Raw genomic sequence first — 27,740 nt, forward strand, 5'->3', positions numbered from 1 at the left:
TCACTTTCAAAGATTTCCAGCTGAGATCCCAGGAGTGCCTGTTTGAGGACAGGTGGGAATGAGGGGGCAGAGAAGCAAAACGCAAGACGTGCACAGCCGCAGAGACCGTTCGTTGACGGGCGGAGGCCGCACTGTATGTGGTACGTCTGGGCACACACCGTGCCCCCCCCAACACGGCAGGCACCTGAAGGACAAATATCCCCTCTCCCAAGAATAGTTACCGATTCCATAAAGCTGTGAAGAAAAAAAGGTTTACATTTACATTCAGTGAGCTTTGTGCTTAGAAGTTTTATTTATCAGTGTTAGGACAACCATCACCAACTCGGGCACAATTTCAAAACAGCTCCTGTTGGATTCTGGCCATAAAATTCTTTTTCAAGTTTCTAAGATCTTGTAGGGTAAAAAAGTGTTCCTAAAACTTTAGAAAATATACTAATCACTACTAAAACTTGATTTCATGCTCAAAGTGGCGGCCTCACATAAAAAGATGAAACATCACCGTTTTGAACATCTGAACACGTTAACGGAGGCCCAGGCTTGAGGGGAGGTGGACAAAGCCTCACAAGGCAGCCTGACCAAAGGACTCCAGGAGAGAATTAGGTGCTTAGAAGAGGTCAGTGTTACAAATCTGATGGAACACAGAACACGGAAGGGGCCGGATACTGATTCTGACAGAAGATAATCTTCTTCTCAGAAAGGGATTAAGCTGAAAACCTTGCACTTCCGGACAGGACTGCATCAGACAGACAACAAAGAGCATGAAAGGGAAAGCCGAGCAGGTATCAGAGTTCTCTTGAGAGATGGTTGCTCCTGCTTCTCTCTGCCCCAGCCAGCTTCAAGGCCCACTTCCAGCAAAGGATTTCCTCCAGTGTTCGGGTGAAAGCATATGGCAGGAAGTCGCTGCTTTGGTCCTAGACGTGGAAAGCGGAGCATTCTCAAGTATGGAAAGAAACTGAAGTGACCTAGAGGGGATGGATCTCAACCAGGTGAGCTGTGGGAGAGCATTAAGCCAAGGAATTTATAATGAAGATGAGCTTGAACTGGAAAAACGAATCTGGCTCCTTATTCACCTCTCTAGCCTCTGGAAGAATGTTTTCTCCCCTCCTGTCCCGGTGGGATTAAAATCCTTGACCGCCCCTGTTGCAGAAAAACCAGCATACTGCACAGGAAAGAGATGTACTAAAAACCTGAGCAACTTGACAAGTCACTTCAGGGAAGAATCCTTCATTTGCTGTGTCTGTACAAGGGAAGCAAAAGAAGGAAAGTAAAATAAAGGCTTTGGCCCTTTTGTCCACAAAAAATACAGTAAGAGGGAGGGAAAAAGTTCTCACCCTGCCCAACTAAGATTCAAACCCAGAAGCTCCCTGTGAAGCCACAGCCTTGCCCCACCAGAGGCATCCAGAGACCAGTGTGGGTTAGCATTCTGAGTTGTGCCACTAGGCTCTGACAATCAGTGACAGGGGGAGAGGTGACTTTCCCACCTTGGCTCAGCGTCCCAGCTGTCCTTGCCTGGGAGGAGAGCAGCTATCACGACAGCTTGATGGGCAGGTCTTCCCCGTATTTCCGGAGCAGCTTCTGATGGTTGTGGTCCACGGACCACTGCTGGGGCAGGTGCTTGGGCTGCATGGCGTCCAGGAAGTGCTGACGCCAGCGGCTCTCCAGCTGCATGAGGGAGCGCAGCCCGCCCTGGCTGTGGCACTGCACCACCTTCAGCCCGTGAGGGACGTAGTTTTCATTGGAAATCCTGGCGAGACACAAAGTACAAGGGTCAGAGCGAGACAAGCCCAGGACAGTCTCACAGATGGCTCCTCAGGCTGTGGGCCCAGGGGCTGAGGCAAGGGCGTGCGAGGAGGTTGCTGGACTCCTACAGGGTCAGCTACTTTAATGTTTTTAAAACATCTTTCCTAGGGGTGCCTGGGTGGCTCAGTCAGTTAAGCGTCCGACTTCAGCTCAGGGCTTAAACTCTTGGCCCATGAGTTCGAGCCCTGAATCGGACCCTGTGCTGACAGCTCAGAGCCTGGAGCCTGCTTCACATTCTTTGTCCCCCTCTCTCTCTGCCCCTCCCCTGCTCGTGCTCTCTTTCTCTCTCTCTCTCTCAAAAAATAAACAAACATTAAAATTTTAAATTATTCATTCTGAACCATACTCAGTATCTATATAGGGCTGTTAAACCACCCCACATGTCCCAATTTTTTCTAGCACTGTAATACTTGAATGTAAAAGGTGAGGTGGTACATTTCTTTAGTGTCTTCTTTCTCACAGAAAGAATGCCAAACCATACGGCATAGGCAACACAGGTGATGGTACTGCAATAGTGTTCTATGGTCACAGATGGTAGCTACACTTGTGATGAGCATGGCATAACATATAAACCTGTTGAATCACTGCTGTGCACCTGAAACTAATGTAATGTTGTGTGACTCTGTGTCAACTACACTTCAATTAAAAAAAAAAAAAAAGACGGAGTTGTCTGGCTGGCTGAGTCGGTGGAACTTTCAGCTGTTCGTGTTGGGGTTATAAGTTACAGCCCCATGAGGGCTGTAGAGATTACTTAAAAATAAAATCTTGGGGGGGTGCTTGGGTGGCTTAGTCGGTTAAGCGTCCGACTTTCGCTTAGGTCATGATCTCGCGGTTCGTGGGTTCGAGCCCCGCATCGGGCTCTGTGCTGACTGCCAGCTCAGAGCCTGGAGCCTGTTTCAGTCTGTGACTCCCTCTCTNTCTGTGACTCCCTCTCTCTCTGACCCTCCCCTGCTCACGCTGTCTCTCTCTCTCTCTCTCTCCTAGATATAAATAAAATATTTAAAAAAATTTTTTTAAATAAAAAAATTAAAAAAATAAAATCTTGGGGCACCTTGGGTGGCTCCGTCGGTTGAGTGTCCGACTTCAGCTCAGGTCATGATCTCATTGATCATGAGTTCGAGCCCCACGTCAGGCTCTCTGCTTTCAGTGCAGAGCCTGCTTCGGCTCTTCCGTCCCTGGCCCCGCTCTCTGCACCTCGCCCACTCACACTCTCTGTCTCTCTCAAAAATAAATAAACATAAATAAATAAATAAAATCTTAGGGGCACTTGGGTGCCTCAGTTGGTTAAACATTCGACTCTTGATTTCGGCTCAAATCATGATCTCACGGTTTAGGGGACTGAGCCCTGTGTTGGCTCTGTGAGCTAATAGCATGGAGCAAGCCTGCTTGGGATTCCCTCTCTCTCTCTCTGCCTCTCCCCGGCTCATGCTGTTTTCTCCCTCTCAAAATAAATAAATAAACTTTAAAAAAAATAAAATAAAACCTTAAAAAAAAAAAGAATGCCAAACCACATCCACGCGAGACCTGTTTCGGTCCCATGAAATATTCAGTTGTGCAGCTGGTGCTGTTTAATGAGAAAATCAATCCCTTCCTCCCTCCTAACTCAGCAGAGGGGCCTTAAAACCTGTTCTGTTGCCACGCAAACAGTGTGTTTACCTCCTATGAGTAAAGACTAATTTTCTCAAGGAAGCTACTACCCCATGGACTCAGTTCACTTCCTTACATCCACAACCCCCTCTCAATCCCCCCTGCCTCTCCCCCATTCTAGCAGCGCTCGCGCCCTCCGGGTATCTGTGGACAATTTATTGCTTAGCTCACCAGTGTGCCACTAACTAGCCTATCCTTCCCCAAACAGCTCTTCTCAGTCCCAGACATCCAAGTCCAGCATCCTCCTATCTAAGTCGGCAAGGTGATTTGTTACAAAGGTCTGTGGTGAAAGGGGAAGTTTGCCTGTTTCAGCAAATACATCTGGGAACTGGTTAAAGGAACCTTAATTTCTCACAGGACCCTGGAAAGTTACTTAACTTTATTTAGTTCATGGTAGCTAACATAAAACTTGGAAAATAACATCTACTCTACAACCTCACAAGGTAGTTATGAGGATAAAACTCAGTAATATTGTATTAACTTTGAAAGATTTAAAAAAGGCTAGATATAATGCTAGCAGTTACCAGTAAGAAATCTAAATCCTATCTCATGGGTTTGTGATAAGAACTAATTAAGGCAATTTATAGAAACTTTATTATCTGGGTTAAACACATTAAGATATCCAGAGATATTTGTTTGATAATTGTTTGTTGCCATATTTAACATTTTTTGGTAACAAAACTCTATAAGCAAACAGCATCACTATCTGTTTGGTGAACTTATCAGCTCAATTATTTCAATCCCTAGGACTTCTAGAAAAGAGACAGTTGGTAAGCAAAACTATAGCAAGTGACACAGGAGTTTTTCCACCTCAGCCACGTGCCCATTCATTTCTCAGGACCAGAAGCTTCTCATTTAGGAACATCGAGTTAAATCCTAGAAGTTCAACCATGTATTCGTGGGGAAGGAGAGAAACCAAAGAAGGAAGGGAAAAGGAGAAAAGTAATTTAAATGATAAGAGCAACTCTAGCCAATATTCCAATCAGTGGGCCAGTACTCTGAGTCCAGGTGAGACAGCAAACATGAAGCCACTGGTCTCACTTCCCACCCATCTGGATGAGGTAAGAGACACAAAACCACACACGTCGTGCTCGTGGGCAACTTCAGAGATCTGAGGGTATTCTTTGAGTATTATTTTCTTCTTCTGTGCTGGCTTCAGGATTCACTTCTGCACAGAACCTCTAAGGCACAACCCCACTGCAGTTGAACTCACCTGCTAATCATGAAAATGACTGGACACATAGGACCTTAAAAGGGCCAAGACAGAAGGCAAGTCTCCTATGGAAAGGAAATTCTCGAAAAGATTGTACTATCCCAGCCCCATGGTATTTTTAAGCCATTAGACATATGACAGTATAACACAAGGCTATGTACGACAACCCCCCCACCCCCGCCCCGCCCCAAGCAAGCAACCTCACTAAGTGGTCAGGGTTAATGCACTGGGTTAGCACTGGGTTACTCCTCAATCCCTTCTTAGACCAGAACTGTAGACTGTACCTGGTCTCCAGGCTGGCAGCCTCTTGAAGCATCTCATCCGTGATGGTGTCTGTGTTGTAAAACTCTCTGAGGGCTTGCAGCAGCTCCTCCTTCCGATGAGCAGGCAGGCTTTCTGCGTTGAGCAGGGCCCTGGCCCCAGAACGTACCTGCCGGCGCTCGGGGTCTTCCAGCAGGCGCAGACCCTCCTCAGAGCCAATGGGGGCCTGGAACTCCCTGGCCAGCTGCTGCTTCAGGTGGTTGTCATAGTAGTTAGAGACGGCGTGGCAGGAGGTACAGAGCAGCAGCACATCGTGGGAGTTGTGGTCCTTCATCTCAATGGGGAAGTGCTTCCGGTACTCATGTGGAATCACGTTCTTCCTGCCAAGCCCACCCAGAAGGCAGTGTTCATTAGCAGATGACACAGGACACATGTGGAGCTGGCAGGCGGGCCCCTGGAGTCTCATCTGAGCCTAAACACAACTGAGCAGCCCCGGGCACCACAAGCTGACAGAGATTACATACAGGCAATACTACCTGTTCCACTCTCGGGCTGCCTAGCTACCTGTGCCTCAGTTTCCTCTCTCCTAGAAGAGAGTTCATACCATCTGCTCTCAAGAGTCAGCGGCGGGCCCATGGCCGAGGGAGGCTAATAACAACCTTTGCCAAGCTTGTACTCCCAGAAGGAAGCGTATTAGAGAAAGGAAAAAAAAATACTAATGGCCTTTAACATCTAGAAAACAACTCTCTCAAAGCATGTAGCAGGTAACCTCTAAATATGGAAGCCTGGTGACCTGAAACAACCGACTTCCTTCATCTGAGAAATCCCTCCCTCAGACTATTTCCTTCCAGGCTCATCAAGGCCCAGCATTGTTTTCTAAGGAGAACTAGGCCCTCAGGAAAAACTCTTAAGAGCAACAATTATTCATCTCACTTTGTAAGAGGAGAAAGTAGGAAAGTGAGTTACTCCACAGAAGCCAGGGAGAAAACCCAAAGTGTGCTTTTGGGTCATCTAAATACAGCAGGCATGCGTCATCTTACTGCACTCTGCAGGTATTCCGTTTTTCACAAAGTGAAAGTTTGTGGCAACCCTGCCTCAAGCAAGTCTACTTGGCCCCATTTTCCCAACAGCATTTGCCCACTTTGTGTCTCTGTGTCATAATTTGGTAATTCTTGCAACATTTCAAACCATTTCATTATTATTATATTCATTATGCTGATCTGTGGTCCGTGATCACAGGTATTACTACAGTGATTGTTCTGGGAACACCATGAACCACGCCCACATTAAGATAGCGAACTCAACCGATAAATGTGTGTGTTCTGACTGCTCCGCCAAATGGCCAGTCCACTGTCTCTCTCCCTTTCCTGGGGCCTCCCTATTCCTTGAGATGCAACGCTATTGATATCAGGCCAATTAATAACCCTACAATGGCCTCTAAATACTCAAGTGAAAGGAAGGGCTGCACATCTCCCACTTTAAATCAAAAGCTAGAAATGATTACACTGAGTAAAGAAGGCGTGTGGAAAACCAACACAGGCCAAACGCTATGCCTCTGGAACTAGTTAACCAACTTGTGAATGCATAGGAAAAGTTCTCAAAGGAAATTAAAAATGCTGCTCCAGTGAACACATAAATGCTATGCAAATGCAACAGCCTTCCTGTGGATATGGAGAGAGGTTAGTTGTCTGGAGAGAAGATCGAGCTAGCCTCAATGTTATCTTCAGCCAAAGCCTAATGAAGAGCAAGCGCCTAACTCTCTCCAAGTCTGTGAAGGCTGGGAGAGGTAAGGCAGCTGCAGAAGAAAAGTCTGAAGCTGGCAGAGGTTGGTTCATGAAGTTTATGGAAGGAAGCCACCTCCACAACACGAAAGCGCAAGGTGAGGCAGCAAGTGCTGATGTAGAAGCTGCAGCAAGTTCTCCAGAAGATGCAGCTGAGATAATTAACGAAGGTGGCTGCACTAAACAACAGATTTTCAATGTGCATGAAAAAGCCTTCTACTGGAAGGAGATGCCATCTAGGACTTTCAGAGCTAGAGAGAAGTCGGCTTGGGTACAAATCCTCAGAAGACAGGCTGACTCTCTTGCTAAGGGCTAATGCAGCTGGTGACTTGCAGTGGAAGCCAATGCTCACGGACCAGTCCAAAACTCCTAGGGCACTTCAGAATGATGCTAAATCTACTCTGCTTGTGCTCTCTAAGTGAAACAACAAAGCCTGGATGACAGCACATCTTTTTACAACATGCCTTACTGAATATTTTAAGCCCACTGTCGAGACTACTGCTCAGAGGAAAAAAAAAATCCTTTCAAAATGTTACTATTCATTGACAGTGTACCTGGTCACCCAAGAGCTCTGATGGGGCTATACGACATTAATATCGTTTTCGTGTCTGCTGGCACAGCATCTATTCTGCAGCCCATGGGCGAAAGAAGTCACTGCAGAGGTGGTGGGAATAGCAGGAGAACTAGAATCAGAAGTGGAGCCTGAAGACGGGACTGAGTTGCTGCGATCTCAGGACAAAACTTTAGCTGTGGAGGAGTTGCTACTTAAGGATGAGGAAAGAAAGTGATTTCTTGAGATGTGGCATCTACTCCTGGTGAAGACGCTGCAAATACTGTTGAAATGACAGCAAAGGATTAGAATATTACATAAACTTAGTTGAGAAAGCAGTGCAGGATTTGAAAGGGCTGACTCCAGCCTGGAATGAAGTTCTACTGCGGGCAAAATGCTATCAAACAGCATCACATGCCACAGAGAAAATGTCTGTCAAAGAAGAATCTATCAGTGCAGCAAACTTCATAGTCTTCTTACTTGAAACTGCTGGGGCGCCTGGGTGGCTCAGTCGGTTAAGCAACCAACTTCAGCTCAGGTCATGATCTCACGGTCCATGGGTTTGAGCCCCATGATGGTCTCTTGCTAACTGCTCAGGGCCTGGAGCCTGCTTGGGGTCCTGTGTCTCCATCTCTGTCTCTGCCCCTCCCCCACTCAAGCTCTGTCTCTCTAAATATAATTAATAAAAGAAACTGCCACAGCCACCCTAACCTTCAGTGGTCACTACCCTGATTAGTCAGCAGCCATCAACATCAAAGCAAGGCCCTCCTCCAGTAAAGAGATTATAACTCACTGAAAGCTCAGAAGATGGTTAGCATTTTTTAGCAATAAAGTATTCTATGTGTACACGTATGTATGTAACCTCTATACCCAATGTGGGGCTCAAACTCATGACTCCAAGATCAAGAGTCATGTGCTCTACTGATTGAGCCAGCCAGGCACCCCAGCAATAAAGTATTTTTTAATATATTTTTAAATGTTTATTTCTTTATTTTGAGAGAGAGAGAGAGAAAGAGAGAGAAAGAGAAAGAAAGCATGCAAGTGGAGGAGGGGCAGAAAAGGAGAGAGAATGCCAAGCAGGCTCCATACTGTCAGTGCAGAGCCCGACATGGGGCTCGAACTCACAAACCACTAGATCATGGCCTGAGCCGAAATCAAGAGTCGGATGCTTAACCGACTAAGCCACCCAGGTGTCTGTAAAATACTTTTAAGTTAAAATGTATACACTGTTCTTTTAGACATAATGTTATTGCACAACTAACAGTCTAGAGTGTAGTGTAAATGTAATTTTTATATGCACTGGGGAATCAAAAAATTCATTTCACTTGCTTACTTATTTTAAGATTTTATTTTACTTTTTAAAATTTTAATTTATTTTTTGAGAGAGAGACAGAGCATGAATGGGGGAGAGGCAGAGAGAGAGGGAGACACAGAATCTGAAGCAGGCTCCAGGCTCTGAGCTGTCAGCATAGAGTCCAATATGGGGCTCAAACTCATGGACCGTGAAACCATGACCTGAGCCAAAGTTGGACACTTAACCAACTGAGCCACTCAGGCACCCCATAAGACTGTATTTTTAAGTAATCTCTATACCCAACGTGGGGCTTGAACTTACGACCCCGAGTTCGAGAGTGACACTCCACTGACTGAGCCAGCCAGGCGCTCCCGACTCACTTTACTGCGGTATTTGCCTTACTATGGTGGCCTGGAGCCAGAGAGCGGAAATCTATTATCTGAGGCATGCCTGTGCCCCACGACTGGTACCAAGGCTCAGAAAGTTGGGGGCCACTCAAGGGAGGAGTATAAGAACACACAGAGAAAGGCAGCTTCAGAAGGAAATGGTCTCTGATCTTTCTATAAGCAAAAGGAATCACTCTCTTCATGGCCAACTGTCACTGAGAAGAGTGTTACATTCTCAAACCAAGAAGTGGGCTCAGGATAGGTGGGGACACTATAGCAAGGCCACACAGAGTTCAGCGGAAGTTCTCAGGAAAATCGGGATGACCCTCAGGGACAAGTCTTTCAGCCGAAGTGGACAGATTCACCCAAGGCCCCTGAGGGTTCCGTATGTGGCTGCAAAGGCTAGTCCCTTCAGAGGCAGACAATCTGGGTGGCTGGACCCCACACTCACCGGATGTACGAGTCTTTCTTGCCACATACTACACACAGGTTCTCTTTCACCATCAAGTAATAGTCTCCTGGAGATTCGGGTCTTCCTGCAGGTTCAAACTGTAGCTTGACCACAAAAGGCTCCTCACTCACCAGCTCTTAGAGACAAGAAAAAAGGTCAGCGTTTGCCTGCCTCTCCCTCAGGACGGGAACTGTTCTCTGCTGTGCCCCTCAGAGGTCACAATTATAACTGGAGAAGTTACAGGTCTAAGGTCATAGCAGGATCAGTGACAAAGCTAGGCTAAGCTCTCCTTATGTTAGTTCTCCACCTGTCTAAAACGTAAAATGTAAAAGAAGGGGGAAAGGAGAAAAATACACAAATAGATCAAAAGCCAGCTCCAAATGTCCCTGAAGGAAAGGAAAAGGAAAGTCACCCCTGGAGCACCTCTACTATCCTACCACACAACCCTCTCCCCACGCGCAAGATGAGACGTCGTGCGTTTTGCCGGAGGCTGGGCCTCTGAGTGTCTAGCAGACAGAAGTCACGATTGAACAACCTCGTCTCACTTGTCTCAAGTTCTTCTGCCTTCTTCTATCCCTCCTTGCCCCTTGTCCCTCTCCCCTCTCCTGCCGGGACCCACATGCACCTAAATGTAGATGACATAGGACAGGTGAGTCTCAAACCTCCAATGCCTTTGTCCAGGTACCACTGAGCTTTCCGTCGGTCACAAGTGCACAGGGGCTGTCCGTCAGGAGCATGGAGGAAGCAGTTATCGTAGAGTGGTGACTTTCTGCAGGGAAGGGAGAGATTAATCTAAAACTGAACGCTAACTATGGGTCAAGGTACCAGGTGCCTTCCCACGCTGTCTTCTGAGTGACCCCAGCTCCTCTCAATACGAGGTTCAAACATCACATTTATGGGAAAAAACAAGTGGGCAAAAAATCATGTTTGCTCCTCCATCTGCATGGGGCTAGGAACTAAAAATGAATTCGTTTAGCTAGTCTTTATATTTACGGACAGGGAGTAAGTTGCGTAGTATTTACACAGCTCTGTTGTGAAAGTGAACAGGAACAAGCACCAAGAAACTGCTCTACAGGGTTACCATTGGGTTGAACAAAGTAAATTAAAATTAAGGAATTTCAAGCTAAAGTAATGAGGGCCACATGGGTTTATTTTTGGCTCATACACAATACTTGCTTCAATTTAATCATCCGATTCCTAAAGGCACTCTGCTACAGGGACCAAGCTTCCACTCCAAAGTACTTATTAGTCCTATTTCTGCAATCGAGGCCTAAGTCGTACAGAGAAACTCTCACTGGTTAGAGAATAATATTGGCTTAGAGCTGGATGCCATTCTAAATAATCAAATACCAAATGAACAGGAAATCAGATGATGCATTTCTCCTGAAATGTATGAGGTAATTCAGGTTACTTATTTTCGCAGCTATCCCGAGCAAGGAAGGAGTAATAATTACACCCTCACTTATAACTGGAGAAGTACCAAGTCTAAGTAAGGTCATACCAGGATCAGTGACAAAGACAGGTTAAGTTCTCCCTATTTCCATTCCAACTGTCTAAAAATTAAAAAGTAAAAGAAGGGGGAAAGGAGGAAAATACACAAATAGATCAAAAGACAGCTCCAAATGTCCTCGAAGGAAAGGAAAAATAAAATTAACCCTTACAGCAACTCTGCTACCCTAGCATACAACCTTGTCTCCAGACCCAAGATGAGGCATCGCGCCTTTTGCTGCAGGTTGGGTCTCTGAGTGTCTAGCAGGCAGGGAACAACTCAGTTACCTGGCCGAGTAGCCCACCCCCAGGGGCTTTCTTTTGTGCTTCCTGGGGTCTCTCCCTTGGTGGTTGCCTGGCATCACTCCATCCATCTTAGACTTCTTATTTTTTGGCTTCTGCTGGGCTTCTGCTGCTTCCCCATTAACTTCTTCCCCCAGGCGGCTAACTCCTTTGCTTCGGAACGGGAGGTCTACCACATTCTGGCATTGCTCCAAGACTTTCCTCCAGCCCGCGGGGCCATCGTTCTCATCTAGAGTTGAATTCCTAGAGAAACGGTATCCAAGAAGATGGAGAAAGAGAGCCACTGAAATCTGGGCATCCCTGGCAGCATAAATTACCTGAAGAGAAAAGTCAGAGATCAGTGGAATCTGGAAGGCAAACCAAAGAAGCAATTTCCAAATTTCCAACTCAATCACAAAAATGCAGACAACTTGTAGGGTTCTAACTCAAGATGTACGATACCCTAAGCACCATGTACGTCTCAACAACCTTTTATTAGGAGACATTTCACACTATACGACAATAAACTGAATAGTATAACAAATCTTCGGGTTTCTTTCCTATCTCTGTGTTTAACCAAAATAGCAAAAATAGTGCCTTACTCTAAACGCTCAAAAATCCTAATCTATATGTAAATCAGTGAAGTTTCTTTCTATCTGCTGCCAAACCTGATGGACAGATTTTTCTCAAGTTTAGGTGAGGATAGTTACCACAAGTCTGACAACTAGTACAAGAAATTCACTTTGGAGGTGGTTATCCTCTAGAACACCTGAAAGCAAGATTCATTAAGAGGCCTGTGCGACTGTCAATCAGAAACAACCTACCATTGTTAATAAGATATGGAAATAAGGAAAACAAATAGGTTTCAAGCATGGGCCTCAAATGAAAAGTCACAAGGGCCCATTTCTGGAATCTATTTATTTAATAATGGTAAGTCATTTTCCCAAGCAACTGGTGACAGGAAGGCTGGTCATAAGTAAAAGTAGTTACATCTATAATCAATAGCTTTTCCCAACAAAGAGAGTAAAGACTTTAAAATTCCTTTACTTTACCTTTAATAACCAAGCCTGATAAATAATACTATTAGGAAGGATTTGTTATGCTTTTAGAATAAACAAGTTTGGATAAAATTTTTCACCTAGACTCAACAATCTACATATCTATCAGCACGCTGTCTCTCAAAGAAACAGAGCTTGAATGTGATGAGCTCAAAGGACTTTTTAACAAACTGTTTTCAAATAAGAAAACCAAAGCACTTTCAACAAATGGTGTTGAGACAACTGGGTGGCCACATGTAAAAGAATAAAGCTGGATCCAAACAAAAATTATAAAGCTAAATATAAGAGCTGAAATCTAAGACTTTTAGAAGAAAACATAGGGGTAAATGTTCATGACCTTGGGTCAGGCAATGATTTCTTGGATATGAGACCAAAAATATAAATGATAAAAGAAAAAACAGATAATTGGACCTCATCAATATTAAAACCTTTTGTGCTTCAAAGGACCCCACCAAGTAAGTGAAGAGATGACCTGAAGAATGGAAGGAAATATTTACACGCTATATATCTAATAAGGGACTAGTCTCCAAAATATACAAAGAACTCTTAAAAGTCAACAATACAAAGACAAACAACTCGATTAAAATATGAGCAAAGGATTTAGATATTTCTATAATATATATTCTATAATGTATAATTTCTATAATATATTTTTAAATGGCCAATAAGCACATGAAACGACGCTCAGCATCATTTGTCACTAGGGAGATGTAAATCAAAGCCACAATGAAACACCATTTCATTCCTACTAGGACGGCTCTAACCAAAAAGACAGACAATAACAAGTGTTGGTGAAAATGCAGAAAATTGGGACCTTCACACATTGCTAGTGAGACTATAAAATGGTGCAGTTGCTTTGTAAAACAGTCTGGCAGTTCCTCAAACAGTGAAACATAAAGTTCATGACCCAGCAATTCCACTTCTAAGTATATACCCAGGAGAAGTAAAAACTTACGACATGTGTCCACACAAGATTTTATACACAAATATTCATAGTGGCATTTTTCATAACAGCCAAAAGCTGAAACCAATGCAAATCTCTACCAACTGATGAATGGATAAACAAAATGTAGTGTATATCCATACAATATTGTTTAGAATAAAAAGAAATGAAGTGCCAATAAACGTTATAACATGTATAAACCACAAAAACATGGTAAGTTAAGCCAATCACAAAAGATCAAATGTTATATGATTCCATTGATATGAAATGTCTCAAACAGACAAATCTATAGAGACAAAAGGTAGATCAGTGGTTGCCTAGTGGTGGGAGGAGGAGCGGGGGTAGGATGGGAAGTGACTGCTAATGGGCATGGAGTTTCTTTTTGGGGTGATAAAAATGTTTTTTAAGTATTTTTTTTAAATGTTTGTTTATTTGGAGAGAGTGCGAGCTGGGGAGGGGCAGAGAGAGAGAGAGAGAGAGGTAGAGAGAGAGAGAATCCCAAGCAGGCTCTGGGTTGTCGGCACAGAACCCAACATGGGTCTCAATCTCACAAACTGTGAGATCATAACCTGAGCCGAAATTGAGATGGAAGCTCAACTGACTGAGCCACTCAGGCACCCCAAAAATGTTATAAAATTAGATTGTGGTGATGGTTATACAACTCTGTAAAAATACTAAAATCCAGTGATTTGTATGTTTTTTTTTTTAAGGTGACTCCATGCCCAATGTGGGGCTTGAACTCACATCTCTGAGATCAGGAGTCACATGCTCTACTGGCTGAGCCAGCCAGGCCCCCAAATATGTACTTTAAATGGCTGAATTTTACTGTATGTTAGTTATACCTTAAAATTGTTAAAAAAAGAAAGGAAGAAAGGAAGGAAGGAACCAAGGCACAAAGAAGTGACTTACTCAGGGTCATAGAAAGTCAGAAACAGCTGCAAAAAACAAATTCAGATAATTTGATTCCCAAAACTCTCAAAAATATCTCAGGGAGGATATTAACCATAAGGGACCAGCTGTGCTAAATCTTTCCAAAAACAACATTTTCGAAGGGTGAACAAGCAGTGACTGACTCGGAAAATAAGAGAAGGCTAAAACCTAGGTCTACAGTAAGCCAAAAATCCAAGAATTAAGCTAATTTGAGCCACAGAGAACTGCAAAGCGTAAGGAATGGGAAGCATCAGGTATCTGTGAAAGTAAGGGTACAAGCAGGGGTGAGAACATGCAAACAAGGTGAAAGTCTCCATAAAGAACACTTAGAACCAGGGACATCTAGGTGGTTCAGTTGGTTAGGTGCCCAATTCTTGATTTCATCTCAGGTCATGAAGTCAAGCCCCAAACTGGGCTCTGCACTGATGGCAAAAGCCCACTTGGGATTCTGCCTCCCCCCCTCTCTCTGCCCCTCCCCTGCTTACTCTCTATCTCTTTCTCAAAATAAATAAAAATAAACTTAAAAGAAAAAAAGAACCCTAGATCTTCTTTATACCACAGGGCTGGCAATTACTCCTCTAACCCTCCAAAGAGTAAAGTTTAAGTCGTATAATGGGCTAACTCACAAAGGACCTGGATCTAGTAATACCAGGTCTGGTACACGGTGGGAGCAAAGTGTCATCTGAAAAAGGGATTATAGTAAAGTCTACATAATGACTGGTAAAACTATCAGCACCTTTCCCCACTCATCTACCAGAATATAAGCAGGGGGACTTATACCCCTTAGGCAGAAGACTAGTTGGTTCATCTCTGGAGAAACTGAGTACCCTGAGAAAAAAGATTTCCAGGTACTGACATATGACTATTAATCTGTAGGTACTGATAATAAAGCCCACTGGCCCAAAAGTACTGGCCATATTTGCTGTGTTCTCCATTTTTTAAAATGCAAATTTAAGGGGCGCCTGGGTGGCTCATTTGGTTAAGCATCTCACTTTGGCTCAGGTCATGATCTCACTGTTCATGGGTTTGAGCACCACATCAGGCTCTGTGCTGACAGCTCAGAGCCTGGAGCCTGCTTCAGATTCTCTGTTTCCCTCTCTCTGCCCACTTATGCTCTCTTTCTCTCTCAAAAATAAATAAACATTAAAAAAATTAAAATTTAAATATGATTTTCTATATTTTCTAAGATCTCATTTAGCATTATGTTCATAATTGGAACAAAAATAAACTTAAAAATAAAGCATGAATAAGAAACTTTGGAAATTCTGAATTCTCACAATAAGGATCACCAACTTGGTTTCAAATTTGATAGCAATTAACTTTTCCTCCTTAACTTTTTAGGTTTAAGATTTTCAAACTCACAGAAAAGTTAAAATAGGGGCGTCTGGGTGGCTCAGTCGGTTGAGAGTCCAACTTCGGCTCAGGTCATGATCTCACAGTTCATGGGTTCAAGCCCCACATTGGTCTCTGTGCTGACAGCTAGCTCAGAGCCTGGAGCCTGTCTTCAAATTCTGTAAATCCCTCTCTCTCTGACCTTCCCCTGATCACGCTGTCTCTATCTCTCTCTCAAAAATAAATAAAAAAAAAAAAATTTAAAAAAATTTTTTAAAAAAGTTACTGCATTAAAAAAAAGAAACGTTAAAATAATAATAATGCCCCCTGACATTCACAATTGTCAACATTTACTTTATCTCTTTATAATATGGACACCACACACTTTTTTTTTTTTTTTTGGCTGAACACATTTCAGCATTAAGTTGCAGCTATTATGGTACTTCCTCTCTAAATACATCAGTGTCTATTTCTTAAGAACAAGAACATTCCTCTACCATAATCACACTATTACCACACCCAAGAACTTTAACAGTGGCAAAAATACAATACCATACAGTTCTAGTCTAATGTCTCCAATTGTTCCAAAAATGTCTTTTACATATGGTGCAAGATTCAGGATTTTTAACAGACGTACAGAATTGTGCGACCATTCGCCATAATCAATGTTAGAACACTTTCATCACCTTAGAAGGAAATCTGATACCCATTAGCAGTAATTCTTCACTTCTCCCAGCCCTGGGCAACCATTAGTTTATTTTCTGTGTCTATAGATTTGTATATTCTGAAACATTTCACAAAAATGGAGTCACGCAAAATGTGATCTTTTGCAAATGGCTCCTTTCCCTTAACATAATGTTTCCAAGACCCATCCCTGTCAGAGTATGTACCGTTTTTAGTACTGAGTAATACTCCATTGTAAGGCTATGCCATATTTTATTTATGCATTCATCAGCTGATGTGCCCAAACAGCTTTTTAATGTGTCCTTAACTATGAATGGACAGCCAAGGATCTAAACATTTAAGAAAAATCTTTTTTTTTTTTTTTTATTTATTTCTAGGAGAGAGAGAGACAGCGTGAGCAGGGGAGGGTCAGAGAGAGAGGGAGTCACAGACTGAAACAGGCTCCAGGCTCTGAGCTGGCAGTCAGCACAGAGCCTGACGCGGGGCTCGAACCCACGAACCACGAGATCATGACCTAAGCGAAAGTCGGACGCTTAACCGACTAAGCCACCCAGGCGCCCCAAGAAAAATCTTTAATGTGAAAGTCAAAGACCAAATCAAACCTTTCAAATAAGGAACTCAGAGGAAAACAAAGCAATACGGGAAACAGAAGAAAACCTCGGAAATCCTTAATATTCTAAGATAATAGTAGATACTATATCCACTAAACAAAAAATAAGTTATTTTAAAAGTGAATATTCAGAGGAGACCAAGAATCTCTTGTCACTTAACATTATGATAGGGATAGTTAAAAATTCAATAGAAATGTCAGAAGGCAAATTTGAGGAAATTTCCCAAGAGATAAAATAAAAAATACAGATAGAAAAATCAGAGAGAAAATCTTTTTCTTAGGAAATCAGCCGATCAATTCAAGGGTCCAATATCCAAATAATATGAGTTCTAGAAACAGAAGGGAGGGATATTTTCAAAGACATATTATGAGAATAATTCCCTGAACTAAAAGACATGAGCTTCCGGGTTGAAAGGGTCCACTGAAATCTAATGCTATAATGAAAAATACCCCACACTAATTTATATCATCATGGATTTTAATAAATAAAGTGAAGATTTTCCAGAAAGAAAAACAAGTGATATACTTAGTATCAATACTGGAAGCTGTAAGACAGGGAACCTTGCCTTTAAATTTCTGAAGGAAAATGATTTTCACCCTGAAAAATACTGTACTCTGCCAAACTATCAGTTAATAGAGGGAAGCCAATATCTTTTCAGACACACGAGGTGTCATATATTAACTTCCCATGTTCCCTTTCTTAATGTACCCCAAGATAAGAAAGGGAAAAGACACGGAATTTGGAAGACAGAGGATCACTGCAGAAGAAAGGTGAAGGGAATCCCCAGGCTGAGGGTAAATGCAGATTCCAGGGTCACAGCAAGGTGGCAGGGCTCCTGAAAGGAGCAGGGTGACAGAGGGCTCTGGAAGGGACAGCTCCAAGGGAAAGCAAGAGAAGTAAGTCACCTCCTGTGTCTGAACCAGTCGAGAAAAGATGGAGGGTTCCGTTAAAGAGTCTGGGGTTGAAAGAGTTAACAGGTATATAGAAAACAAACCAAACAGAAGTACAATTATTACTCCTAGGAAAACAAAAAGTTGTGTAAGGAAAAAACTTAACTGCAGCTTACTATGTGGCTCAGCTATCAATAATGTCAACATGAGTAGATATTAATCTGATGAAAATGATGATCTACCTATATTGGGACGATGGAAAAGGGACTCAGTATTTGTCTGGAGACAGAGGAAATGCAAGAGTACTAAATCACGTCTTGCATGGTAAGAAGTCAAAAGACAGTATAAAAATAAGAAAGAGTAATATATGTACATAATTTAAAAATATAATGGTAATTACCAGAAATAAATGAAATTTGTTGCCACTGAGGGGGAGGAAGACAGGGAACTACTATTTCTTATAATAAGTCTTATAACACTTTGGTTTTCTAATTATGCATTTGTATTCGTCATTTTAAAAATTACATTTTCTGAAATGCTGCCTGCCATATAGTAAATGCTCAAACAAAATAAAACAGAATAGGGACTCTTACTCTGCTATTTAAGTACCATTTATATACTATACAACAGTTATCTTCAATGAGTCTATTTTAAAGTATTTCCACCCAATACTTACATTTGAAGATTATAATTTTAAAAACAACTATACGTCATAAGCAATGGTTCTTCCATTCTGTAACTACTCTGGTAAGAAGTACCTGGTCCTCAGGGCCCCTGGGTGGCTCAGTCGCATAAGTGTCCAGCTCTTGATCTTGGCTCAGGTCATGATCTCACGGTTCGTGAGACTGAGCCCCATGTAGGGCTCTGTGCTGGCAGCTGCTTGGGATTCTTTCTCTCTCTCCCTCTCTCTGCCCCTCCCCTGCTCACTCACTTGTGCTCTCTCTCTCAAAATAAATAAACTAAAAAACTTAAACAAACAAAAAAGAAGTACCTGGTCCTTTGTAAGATTCTCGGCATCCCAGTTGCTGCAGCGAAGCAGAAGGGACTTGTCAAGTGGAAAGTTCAAAACCGTCTCGGCAAGTGATTTCAGGCTGAGCCCATTACAGATCAAATTGTTTCTACAAGGAAATAAGTCATGTATTAAAAACTGGCAAAAGGGGTGCCTGGGTGGCTCAGTCGGTTAAGCGTCCGACTTCGGGCTCAGGTCATGATCTCACGGTTCATGAGTTCGAGCCCTGCGTCAGGCTCTCTGCTGACACCTAGCTCAGAGCCTGGAGCCTGTTTCAGATTCTGTGTCTCCCTCTCTCTCTGACCCTCCCCTGTTCACACACTCTCTCTCTCTCTCTCAGAAATAATTAAAAATATTAAAAAAAAAAAAAGTGGCAAAAGAAGAACAGGCAAATCAAAAAAGGCATATATGGCCAAAAACAGATGGTAGATACTCAATCATACTAGACATCAAACAAAATAAAATAAAAATTATATACTATTTGCTGACCAGATTGCAAAGATTTTTTTAAATAACTGTATCAGGGCGCCTGGGTGGTTCAGTCGGTTAAGCGTCTGACTTCGGATCAGGTCATGATCGCACGGTTCGTGGGTTCGAGCCCCATGTCGGGCTTTGTGCTGACAGCTCAGAGCCTGGAGCCTGCTTCGGATTCTGTGTGTGTGTGTCTCTCTCTCTCTCTCTTCGCCCCTTCCCTGTTCTTTCTCTGTCTCTCAAAAATAAATAAACGTTAAAATTTTTTAAAAATAATAATAAAAATAAAAATAATTATCTACTATTGGTAGAACGTGAAGAATCAGTCTGATCTAAAATTCATGAACTGTCCATTTTTACAATCTTCATGGAAACTGGTTTAACAATAAACAGTTATCAAAATTTTGACCATGAAAGTTCTCTGGTTCCAGAATTCCACTTCTAGGAATTTATCCTAAGAATAAATGTACATAGGGGCGCCTGGGTGGCTTAGTCGGTTAGGCGTCCGACTTTCGCTTAGGTCATGATCTCACGGTTCGTGGGTTCGAGCCCCGCGTCGGGCTCTGTGCTGACTGCCAGCTCGGAGCCTGGAGCCTGTTTCAGTCTGTGACTCCCTCTCTCTCTGACCCTCCCCTGTTCACGCTGTCTCTCTCTCTCCTAGAAATAAATAAAACATTTAAATAAAAAAAAAAAAGAATAAATGTACATAAAATGATCTTCACTGCAGCACTATTTATAGTAGCAAAGAACTGGTAAATGCCCATCAACAAAAGACTGGTTAAATATCTATGCAATTAAATTCCACACAGCTATTAAAAAAAGATTGTAGCAGGGGGCGCCTGGTGGCTCAATTAAGCATCTGACTCTTGATTTCATCTCAGGTCATGATCTCATGGTTCGGGAGTCTGAGCCCCACACTGGGCTCTGTGCTGGCAGCGTGGAGCTTGCTTTAGATCCTCTGTTCCCTATTTCTCAGTCCCTCCTCCACTCACACGCTCTCTCTCAAAAATAAATACAACAAGCCTTAAAAAAAAAAAAAAAAGAATGGAGCACCTGGGTGGCTCAGCTGGTTAAGCATCCAACCTCAGTTCAGGTCATGATCTCACAGTTCCTGGGTTCGAGCCCCACATCGGGCTCTGTGCTGACAGCTCAGAGCCTGGAGCCTGCTTTAGATTCTGTGTCTCCCTCTCTCTCTGCCCCTCCCCCACTCATGCTCTGTCTCTTTTTCTGTCTCCCAAAAATGAATAAACATTAAAAAAAAAAAAAGGATGTCGTTGACATATTAGTTAAGTAAAAAGAGCCTGTGGGAGAAAACACATGATATCGTTCATGTAAATATATACACATACATAACAGATGTGTGTGTGTGATTCCAGGTAAGAGAGGGACAAAGCAGAAAGGGATAACTAGAAAGATATCAATCATATGTTAGGGATTTATGGTGATTATAGACCTTCTTTATACTTTTCTATATTTGAATTGGCTAGTGTTTACATAGTCCCTTTTCAAATTTGAAAAAATGATAATGCTATTTTCATTGAGCAGATGAAGGCACAAAGGTACAAAAAAAAAAAAAAAAAACCCAAATAACCTTTCGGTCATTCAAACACTTTATGATTAAAACAGCTGCAGGGTGGTGGAAAAATTGATTTGTCCAAGGATTGGAGGTTCTTAACAGGAAATAAATGTGAAATTAAGAACACACTGGTCTACACAAGTGGAGGTGACGTCCTGGCCACCAAGCGAGAGACCAGAAGTTTAAGGCAAGAAGTCTGGCGGTGGGGGTGCATGTCACGGATACGACACGCAGGACTCCCTCAGGTACTGGAGGAAACGACATCCTTACAATGATAAAGAAAAGAAAGCCTTTCTCTACAAAAACAAGCAGTAATGGATGGATTTCATTACCCCCAAAAGGCAGCACTGATTAAAAAGCAAAAACAGGTCCAGACATACTCAGGGAAAATACATAATGTCCTTATTCAATCAGTGAAAATTAAGGATTTGGGGGTGACATGAACCTTTCTTTTGTTTTATTAGAAATTTTAAAGTAATAAATACTTATTATTAAAAGTTCAGATAACAGAGAAGCCTAGCAGGTGAAAGGTGAAAGCCCACTGCCCCGTACTTCCTCTCCTCAGGGATGATTACTGTCCACAGTATGCTGTGGCCCCTCCAGACTTTTCCTGTGCACAAATAGACAGATGGTTAGGTGGAGGAGGAGATACTGGTTTTTGAATTTTGTTTTTGTTTTTGCTGTAAACTTGCTCTATTAATGTATCAGAGACTTCCATCCATGATAATAAGTATAAATATACTTATTTCATTCTTTTTAATAACCGTATAATTTTTCAGGCATAGATATTCCACAATTCTTGAGATCATTATCCTCACTGATGGACAGTACTTTGTTTTTAATCTATTTAATTCCATTTAGGTCATTAATCTTTTTTTAAATGTCCTGTTTGGAAAGGTCTCACACTTCTTGAGGATGAATTAAAAACAAGATGCTACCTTGCCATTTCAAAATTTCACTAGGAAAGATTCCCAAATCTTTACATACAACACTTTATATCTTTATAATTCTTGCACATAATGTCAAATTTCCTAAACTATAATATCAAAAACTTTAAACTTACTAACATTTTTAATAAAACAATGATTTTTACATTTTTAGTAAAATTTCATTAGACATCGAAAGGCCTGATAAATACTTCATTCTTATTTCCAGAGAAGTTCATGGTAATATTTAGTTTTGGCCAACTTCTCATCGTGACATGTGACCATTCTGTGCTCAGTCAAACAGAGAATTTGGTGCCCCTCTAATTTCTAAGTATCAGAGAGGACTATATCCCACAGAGATGTGGAAGGACAAACCAGTCGGATGATAGCGCTGAAGATGGCAGTGACGAAGACAATGACAGTGATGGCGGAAATTTACACAACACTGTCTCTGCGTGAAACACTATTTCTGGACTCTTTACACAGTTTTGTTTTTTTTTAATGTTTTATTTATTTCTAGGAGAGAGAGAGACAGCGTGAGCAGGGGAGGGTCAGAGAGAGAGGGAGTCACAGACTCTGAAACAGGCTCCAGGCTCTGAGCTGGCAGTCAGCACAGAGCCCGACGCAGGGCTCGAACCCACGAACCGCGAGATCATGACCTAAGCGAAAGTCGGACGCTTAACTGACTAAGCCACCCAGGCGCCCCTCTTTACACAGTTTAACTCATTTAATTCTTGCACCAGTCCTAGGAGGAGGGAACATAATCATTGCTGCAGAAGAGGGAAGTGAGGAACAGCAAGGCTCAGGAACTTGCCCGAAGCCACGCGGCTGGTAAGTGGCCAGCCCACAGCCCCCTCCAGGGTCAGCTCTTTGCTGCGAGGGGCACCTGGGTGGTTCAGTCAGTTAAGTGTCAGATTTCAGTTCAGGCCATGATCTCTTGGTTTGTGGGTTTGAGCCCCAAGTTGGCCTCTGTACTGTCAGCATGGAGTCTGCTTCAGATCCTGTCTCCCTTTCTCTATCTCTCTCCCTCCCCTGCTTGTATTCTTTCTCTCTCTCTCTCAAAAATAAACATTAAAAAAATTTTAATAACAATTTACTTATGAAAAATTATTTATGTATTCATTTGTTTATTTACCTATTTTTAACATTTATTCATTTTTGAGAGGCAGAAAGAGACAGAGTGTAAGCCAGCGTGGGGCAGAGAGAGGGAGACACAGAATCCAAAGCAGGCTCCAGGCTCTGAGCTGTCAGCACAGAGCCTGATGCAGGGCTCAAACTCAGACTGCGAGATCATGACCTGAGCCAAAGTCGGACGCTTAACTGACTGAGGCACATAGGCGCCCCTATAAAAATTTATTTAAAACAAAGCAAAACAAACAAAACAAAAACCCTCTTAGCTACTATACCCACCACCTGTCACAGCAGAGAGTGACAGTGGGCACCTCTGGGGAGGCAGGGCCCACGGAGGAAGGCTTGGTGAATGGTGGCTTTTGCTGTTACCCTCCAAATACTTCTACAGATTTAAAATTTTTTTTACCGTAAATATTTTAATATATTACTTTAAAAAATTACAAGAGTCTTATTTACATAAGCCAAACTACTAAACTAAACTAAAACTTCCTTTTTTATACTAAAAAATTACGATAAGAAGAGATTTTAATCAGGCCTCTTCTTAGTCTGCCAAATCCTCCAGAGTTTTAATGTCAGTGTCATGTGAGGCAGGGAGAGAGGCTGCTTCACTCCACATTCCTGAAATGAGGACCCGTATACATACATGAGAAGATATTTCCGACTCCCTGACAAACAAGTTAGGGTAGAATTTCTGTACGAATGGAATTCCAAGGGAAAGGGAAATCTCTCTTCCTCCCAATAAAGGATTAGGACGACCACCATTTTTTGGCCTAAAGCAGGGTTTGCAAACTCAAATCCTTACTAGGATGAGCTCAACAGAGGAGGCACATCTAAGGAGTCCAACTGCTTCCCAGGACCTGTTACCATCTAGAACCATTTGACCTCCCATAGTAAAACCATGTGATTTTTCAAAAGAAGTCCAAAATACAGACTTTTACATTAAATCTTCTAGATTTAAATGAAAAGTCCCCAAATATATCATATGGGAAAAAACCAAAATCTACAGTCTTAATTTAGCCAGTGGGCCATCAGCTTACAACATGTAGCTCAGGGTGGCACCTTATCGATGTTTCATCTGAAAAAACCATTCCTGGGTAACTAAAGTCTTCTCAGAAACTGGAATACTTCCTCACAAGTTCGTATGTGTCTCAGAAGCCTCTAGGCTTCTAAAAAATGTCAGTGCTTCATTAGTGTTCTCAGTGATCTGCACACCTTGCTAAAGTATCTGAGATGGAAGCACTAATACAAAGCATACCTCTGCCTCACGGCTAGGTACCGGAGGTCCACACACCCCTTAACAACGAGGCCGTAGTCCTGCAGCAGCTTGCTGGCATCTTCTGAACATCCTACTCCAACTTTTAAAATAGTGCCATCTGCCAAAATGTCCAATAATGTTTTTGGTAGCGTTTTTCCACCACAGATCAGCTTTGGCAAGCGAACCAAGACACAGAAGCCACTGGAGGAGGCCATTTGAAGGAGTGACAGGGGACTGGCTTTGCCTTCCGAATTCACCTGCAACAGAGGAAAACAGGGTCACAGTTCGTGCCCCACCACAGCACCAACTACAACATGAAACTGGCAAAAGAAAGGCTAAGAAGTAATTCCTTAACTCCCCAAAGGAAGCGGCCGGCCAAATTTTGGTTCAAATCGAAGGATGAGCTGATGCTAACAAGCACAAGGGACTTTGTGAAGCAGCAGCCTAAACAACAGTTACTGAGGGCCCAAATGTGGGCCTGAAATGTGAGTAGTCCATAAACGGTGACACAGAGGAGTGGTGTCCGAGTCACGTGAAATATACTGGTTTTAAAAGTCTAGGTGAAAAAAAACTACGTAGAATGCCAAATGATAAACACATCCTATTCATTACCGAGACTCTCCAACGTGCATGTGTTTACCTTATTTACTTACCTTACCTTACCTACTCATTCACCTTATCGTTACTGCCTCAAGATCCAATTTTTGAAAAGAGGTAGGAAACACAGTACCAGAAGTAAGTGGTACCTGCCAATATAATAAATCCTGGTAGCCCAAGGTGCTTTCTCAGCGTTTTATCCTCACAAATGGTGCTAAGAAAAAAAATGTATACTAAGCCTAAGCTACAATCCTTATATCTTAAGAGATGAAAATAACTTTATATTAACTGACCTAGTTTTTTTTTTTTTAATGTTTTATTTATTTCTAGGAGAGAGAGACAGCGTGAGCAAGGGAGGGTCAGAGAGAGAGGGAGTCACAGACTGAAACAGGCTCCAGGCTCCGAGCTGGCAGTCAGCACAGAGCCCGACGCGGGGCTCGAACCCACAAACCGCGAGATCATGATCTAAGCAAAAGTCGGACACTTAACCGACTAAGCCACCCAGGCGCCCCTAACTGACCTAGTTTTAATCTTTTTGAGGTAACAGGTAAGTTGGAGACAAAAGCTGGAAGCTAAGAAGTCATTCCCAGAAAAATTTACACACAAAATTCACATTATTAAAAAGTCCTCTAAAGCTCTTCACTGAACCCAGGTTAAACATCCAATAAATTCCAATCCTTCTCATTTTCCAGGACAGGAAAATTAGGACCTACAGGTGAAGCAGTTTGCCTGAACAAGGAGGGATAATGACAAAGTTAGGACTAGAACCCCAATTCCCAAATTTGGAAGGGGAGTTCTCAACCAAGATTCATTTGTACCCCCTTCCCACACCCCAGGATCATATGACAATGTCTGGAGAAATTTTTGATTGTCATAATTTGGGGGGTGGGTGCACAAGTATCTAACAGGTAGAGGCCAGAATGCTACCAAACATCCTACAATGTATGGGACAGGCTCTCATGACAATGAATCAGCCTAAAATACTCACAGTGGGGAACCCTGCTCTGGGCAATGCAGTTGTCTCACTGCCATGTCTGAGGCCTACGCACTGCACCAGATGCCGCCGTGGATATAAAGTTATGTGAGAGATGGAACCTGCCTTAGGGATTAGAGCCTTATTGGTAGGGTACAATCCACACAAACTACATGGTAAATATCAAAGGAGTGATTCAAAGTATTACAAGTAATCAGAGGTAGGATATTTCGGAGGTGAGGTCACCAAAACCATCGAAAGGAAAGAGTTAAGATCACAGAGCTGCTGTTAAAAACAAAATCCAGAGAGCCCTTATCTTTGACTTCTACTTCACTAAGTAAAACCATGACCCAACTCACAAAATGGTTAGGATTTCCCTTCTCATGCAGTGCTTTACCAGTGAGGGTTATTTCCATATCATCAAGTGAAAGCACGCCAGTTTGATTTCTAATGTGTCTATTTCTTAGGACTTAGCCAAGGTCAAAAAAGACCTACCAGAAACTTGACTACTTGTTCCCGTTCTATAACGATTCATTCAGATGTGGCTAAATTAAATTACCTTTTAATTAGTGAAGAAGTCCCTTCCTCCATATACCAGCTCTCCAAGAAAAAAGCCATACATCTCTTCTTCTAATATTTTGCACGTTAATTTCATATAATATTCACTGCAAATTCCTAAGGCTGGATCTCTGTACATCTTTTCAGTCGTGTTCCATTGTCTAAAATACTTTAAATAAATAATGAGATAGTAAATTGTCTTTTTAATACTGTTTCTGGATTGTGCTTAAGAGCCAATGTATTACATAAAGTTTTTCCACTAGGAATTAAAATGTTTACGATTCCAATAGGTACCCAATTTATATGGAATGTGTAACTGGAAGAATAATGCATTTAGCAGAGTCAATTTGGCTTAAAGAATCAGATATCTAATCTAGTCTTTATTTCTCCTATTTCCCCCTTTTGCTTCCTTGTATCTTTTTGCCTTGACGTCACTTACTATTTATGGGAAAAAATGGAATCCTTGGCTTACCAACATTATGTTTAATAAAACAACAAAAAAGATACATTTAAATTTCATTAGCATTATTTAATCCAGTGTTCTGATTTTTGTTTTTTAGATTAGTCAATTCATAAAATGCCTGTGACACACATAACATATATATATATATGCATTTATACATTATAAACATGTAGTACTATACTAATATGTCACAGACAATATTAAACATACACAAAAGTAAAAAACTTTTAACAAATGATGCCATCAAGCATCAAACTTTGGACAAAATTTCTGTATGGAAATGTTTTCTGTATTCCAGTGATTCACTTAGAGAGCATTGGTTTAAAGAATCTCTTTTCTGAGGGCCAGTGGATAACCCATTTTGGCTTCAGGATTCTTAAAAGTCCAGAGCTAAACAAACTTTTTGGAAAAGCCCACAATTCTTTAAATGACCCCTTGATGGCGGCAGAGAGTAAAGAATTATCTGGGACTGTCTTCTGGGCTTGAACAGATTAATAAGCATTCTTAGTCTGTAGAGTTTATGTTTCAGTTAAATTTAGACCATGGCTTTGAGACGTGAATGAGCTTATCATGTTTAGTGACAGAATAAAGGTTTAATGAGGCCAGCAAGTAACAATAGGATGATTAAAAAAAAAAAATAGGAGGATGCGAAGAGAACAGGAGACAAATCAGAGACGCAGAGAGAGGCCAAAGCATGTAAGTCCCTAAGTACGCTAAGTAATTAAGACACCTCGGTTTACTGAAAGCAACGAAAGGGTTTTAAGCAGAGGACTGACATGATCTGATTTTCATTTTTAAAAGTTCAGTTTGGTTACTCTATGGGGGAGGGGCTGTAGATACACAAGAGTCCAAGCTGGGAGGCCAGTCAGGAGGGTACCACAAAGGTCTACATGAGAGACCCTTGAGGCCTGGGCTAGGGAGGAAGCAGAGGAGAGGCGGAGAAGTAGTCAGATTAACCTACTACTAAGGGTTAATACTAAGGAAAAGGGGGAGTAGACCTCTGGCTGGCTTGAAGCCCAAGCCCAGCCTGTAGAACAATGCTCTTTGGAAAATGACCTTCACTTCATTCAATCTTTGTTGCACCAATTATTTGCATCCATTAAGTGGGCACATCTGTAGCCAGAGACTCTAGAAAAAATCAGGCAGGAGCCAGAAGCCAGAAAGATAAACGTGTCGATAA

General features: G+C 42.2%; 1 protein-coding gene across 3 annotated transcripts in view; it reads right to left on the reverse strand.

Annotated features, from left to right (window-relative positions):
• Positions 1 to 268: 268 nt before the first annotated feature.
• Positions 269 to 27,740, reverse strand: part of EXD2 (exonuclease 3'-5' domain containing 2) — a 51,059-nt gene continuing 23,587 nt past the window's right edge. For 2 of the 3 annotated variants that reach the window (XM_039240718.1, XM_039240719.1), the window contains 8 exons: positions 23,970 to 24,226; positions 18,593 to 18,719; positions 11,160 to 11,491; positions 10,046 to 10,152; positions 9,384 to 9,519; positions 4,945 to 5,301; positions 1,482 to 1,744; positions 269 to 911 (listed from right to left, as the gene is read on the reverse strand). In XM_039240718.1, the coding sequence (XP_039096649.1) occupies positions 1,528 to 1,744; positions 4,945 to 5,301; positions 9,384 to 9,519; positions 10,046 to 10,152; positions 11,160 to 11,491; positions 18,593 to 18,719; positions 23,970 to 24,226 (1,533 nt within the window). In that variant the 3' untranslated portion in view covers positions 269 to 911; positions 1,482 to 1,527. Of the gene's footprint in view, positions 1,238 to 1,481; positions 1,745 to 4,944; positions 5,302 to 9,383; positions 9,520 to 10,045; positions 10,153 to 11,159; positions 11,492 to 18,592; positions 18,720 to 23,969; positions 24,227 to 27,740 lie in introns of all 3 variants that reach the window. The other variant, XM_039240720.1, reaches the window with a different exon arrangement.

Source organism: Hyaena hyaena, unplaced genomic scaffold (genome assembly GCF_003009895.1).
Source record: "Hyaena hyaena isolate Hyena2069 unplaced genomic scaffold, ASM300989v1 scaffold_179, whole genome shotgun sequence".
Taxonomy (NCBI): domain Eukaryota; kingdom Metazoa; phylum Chordata; class Mammalia; order Carnivora; family Hyaenidae; genus Hyaena; species Hyaena hyaena.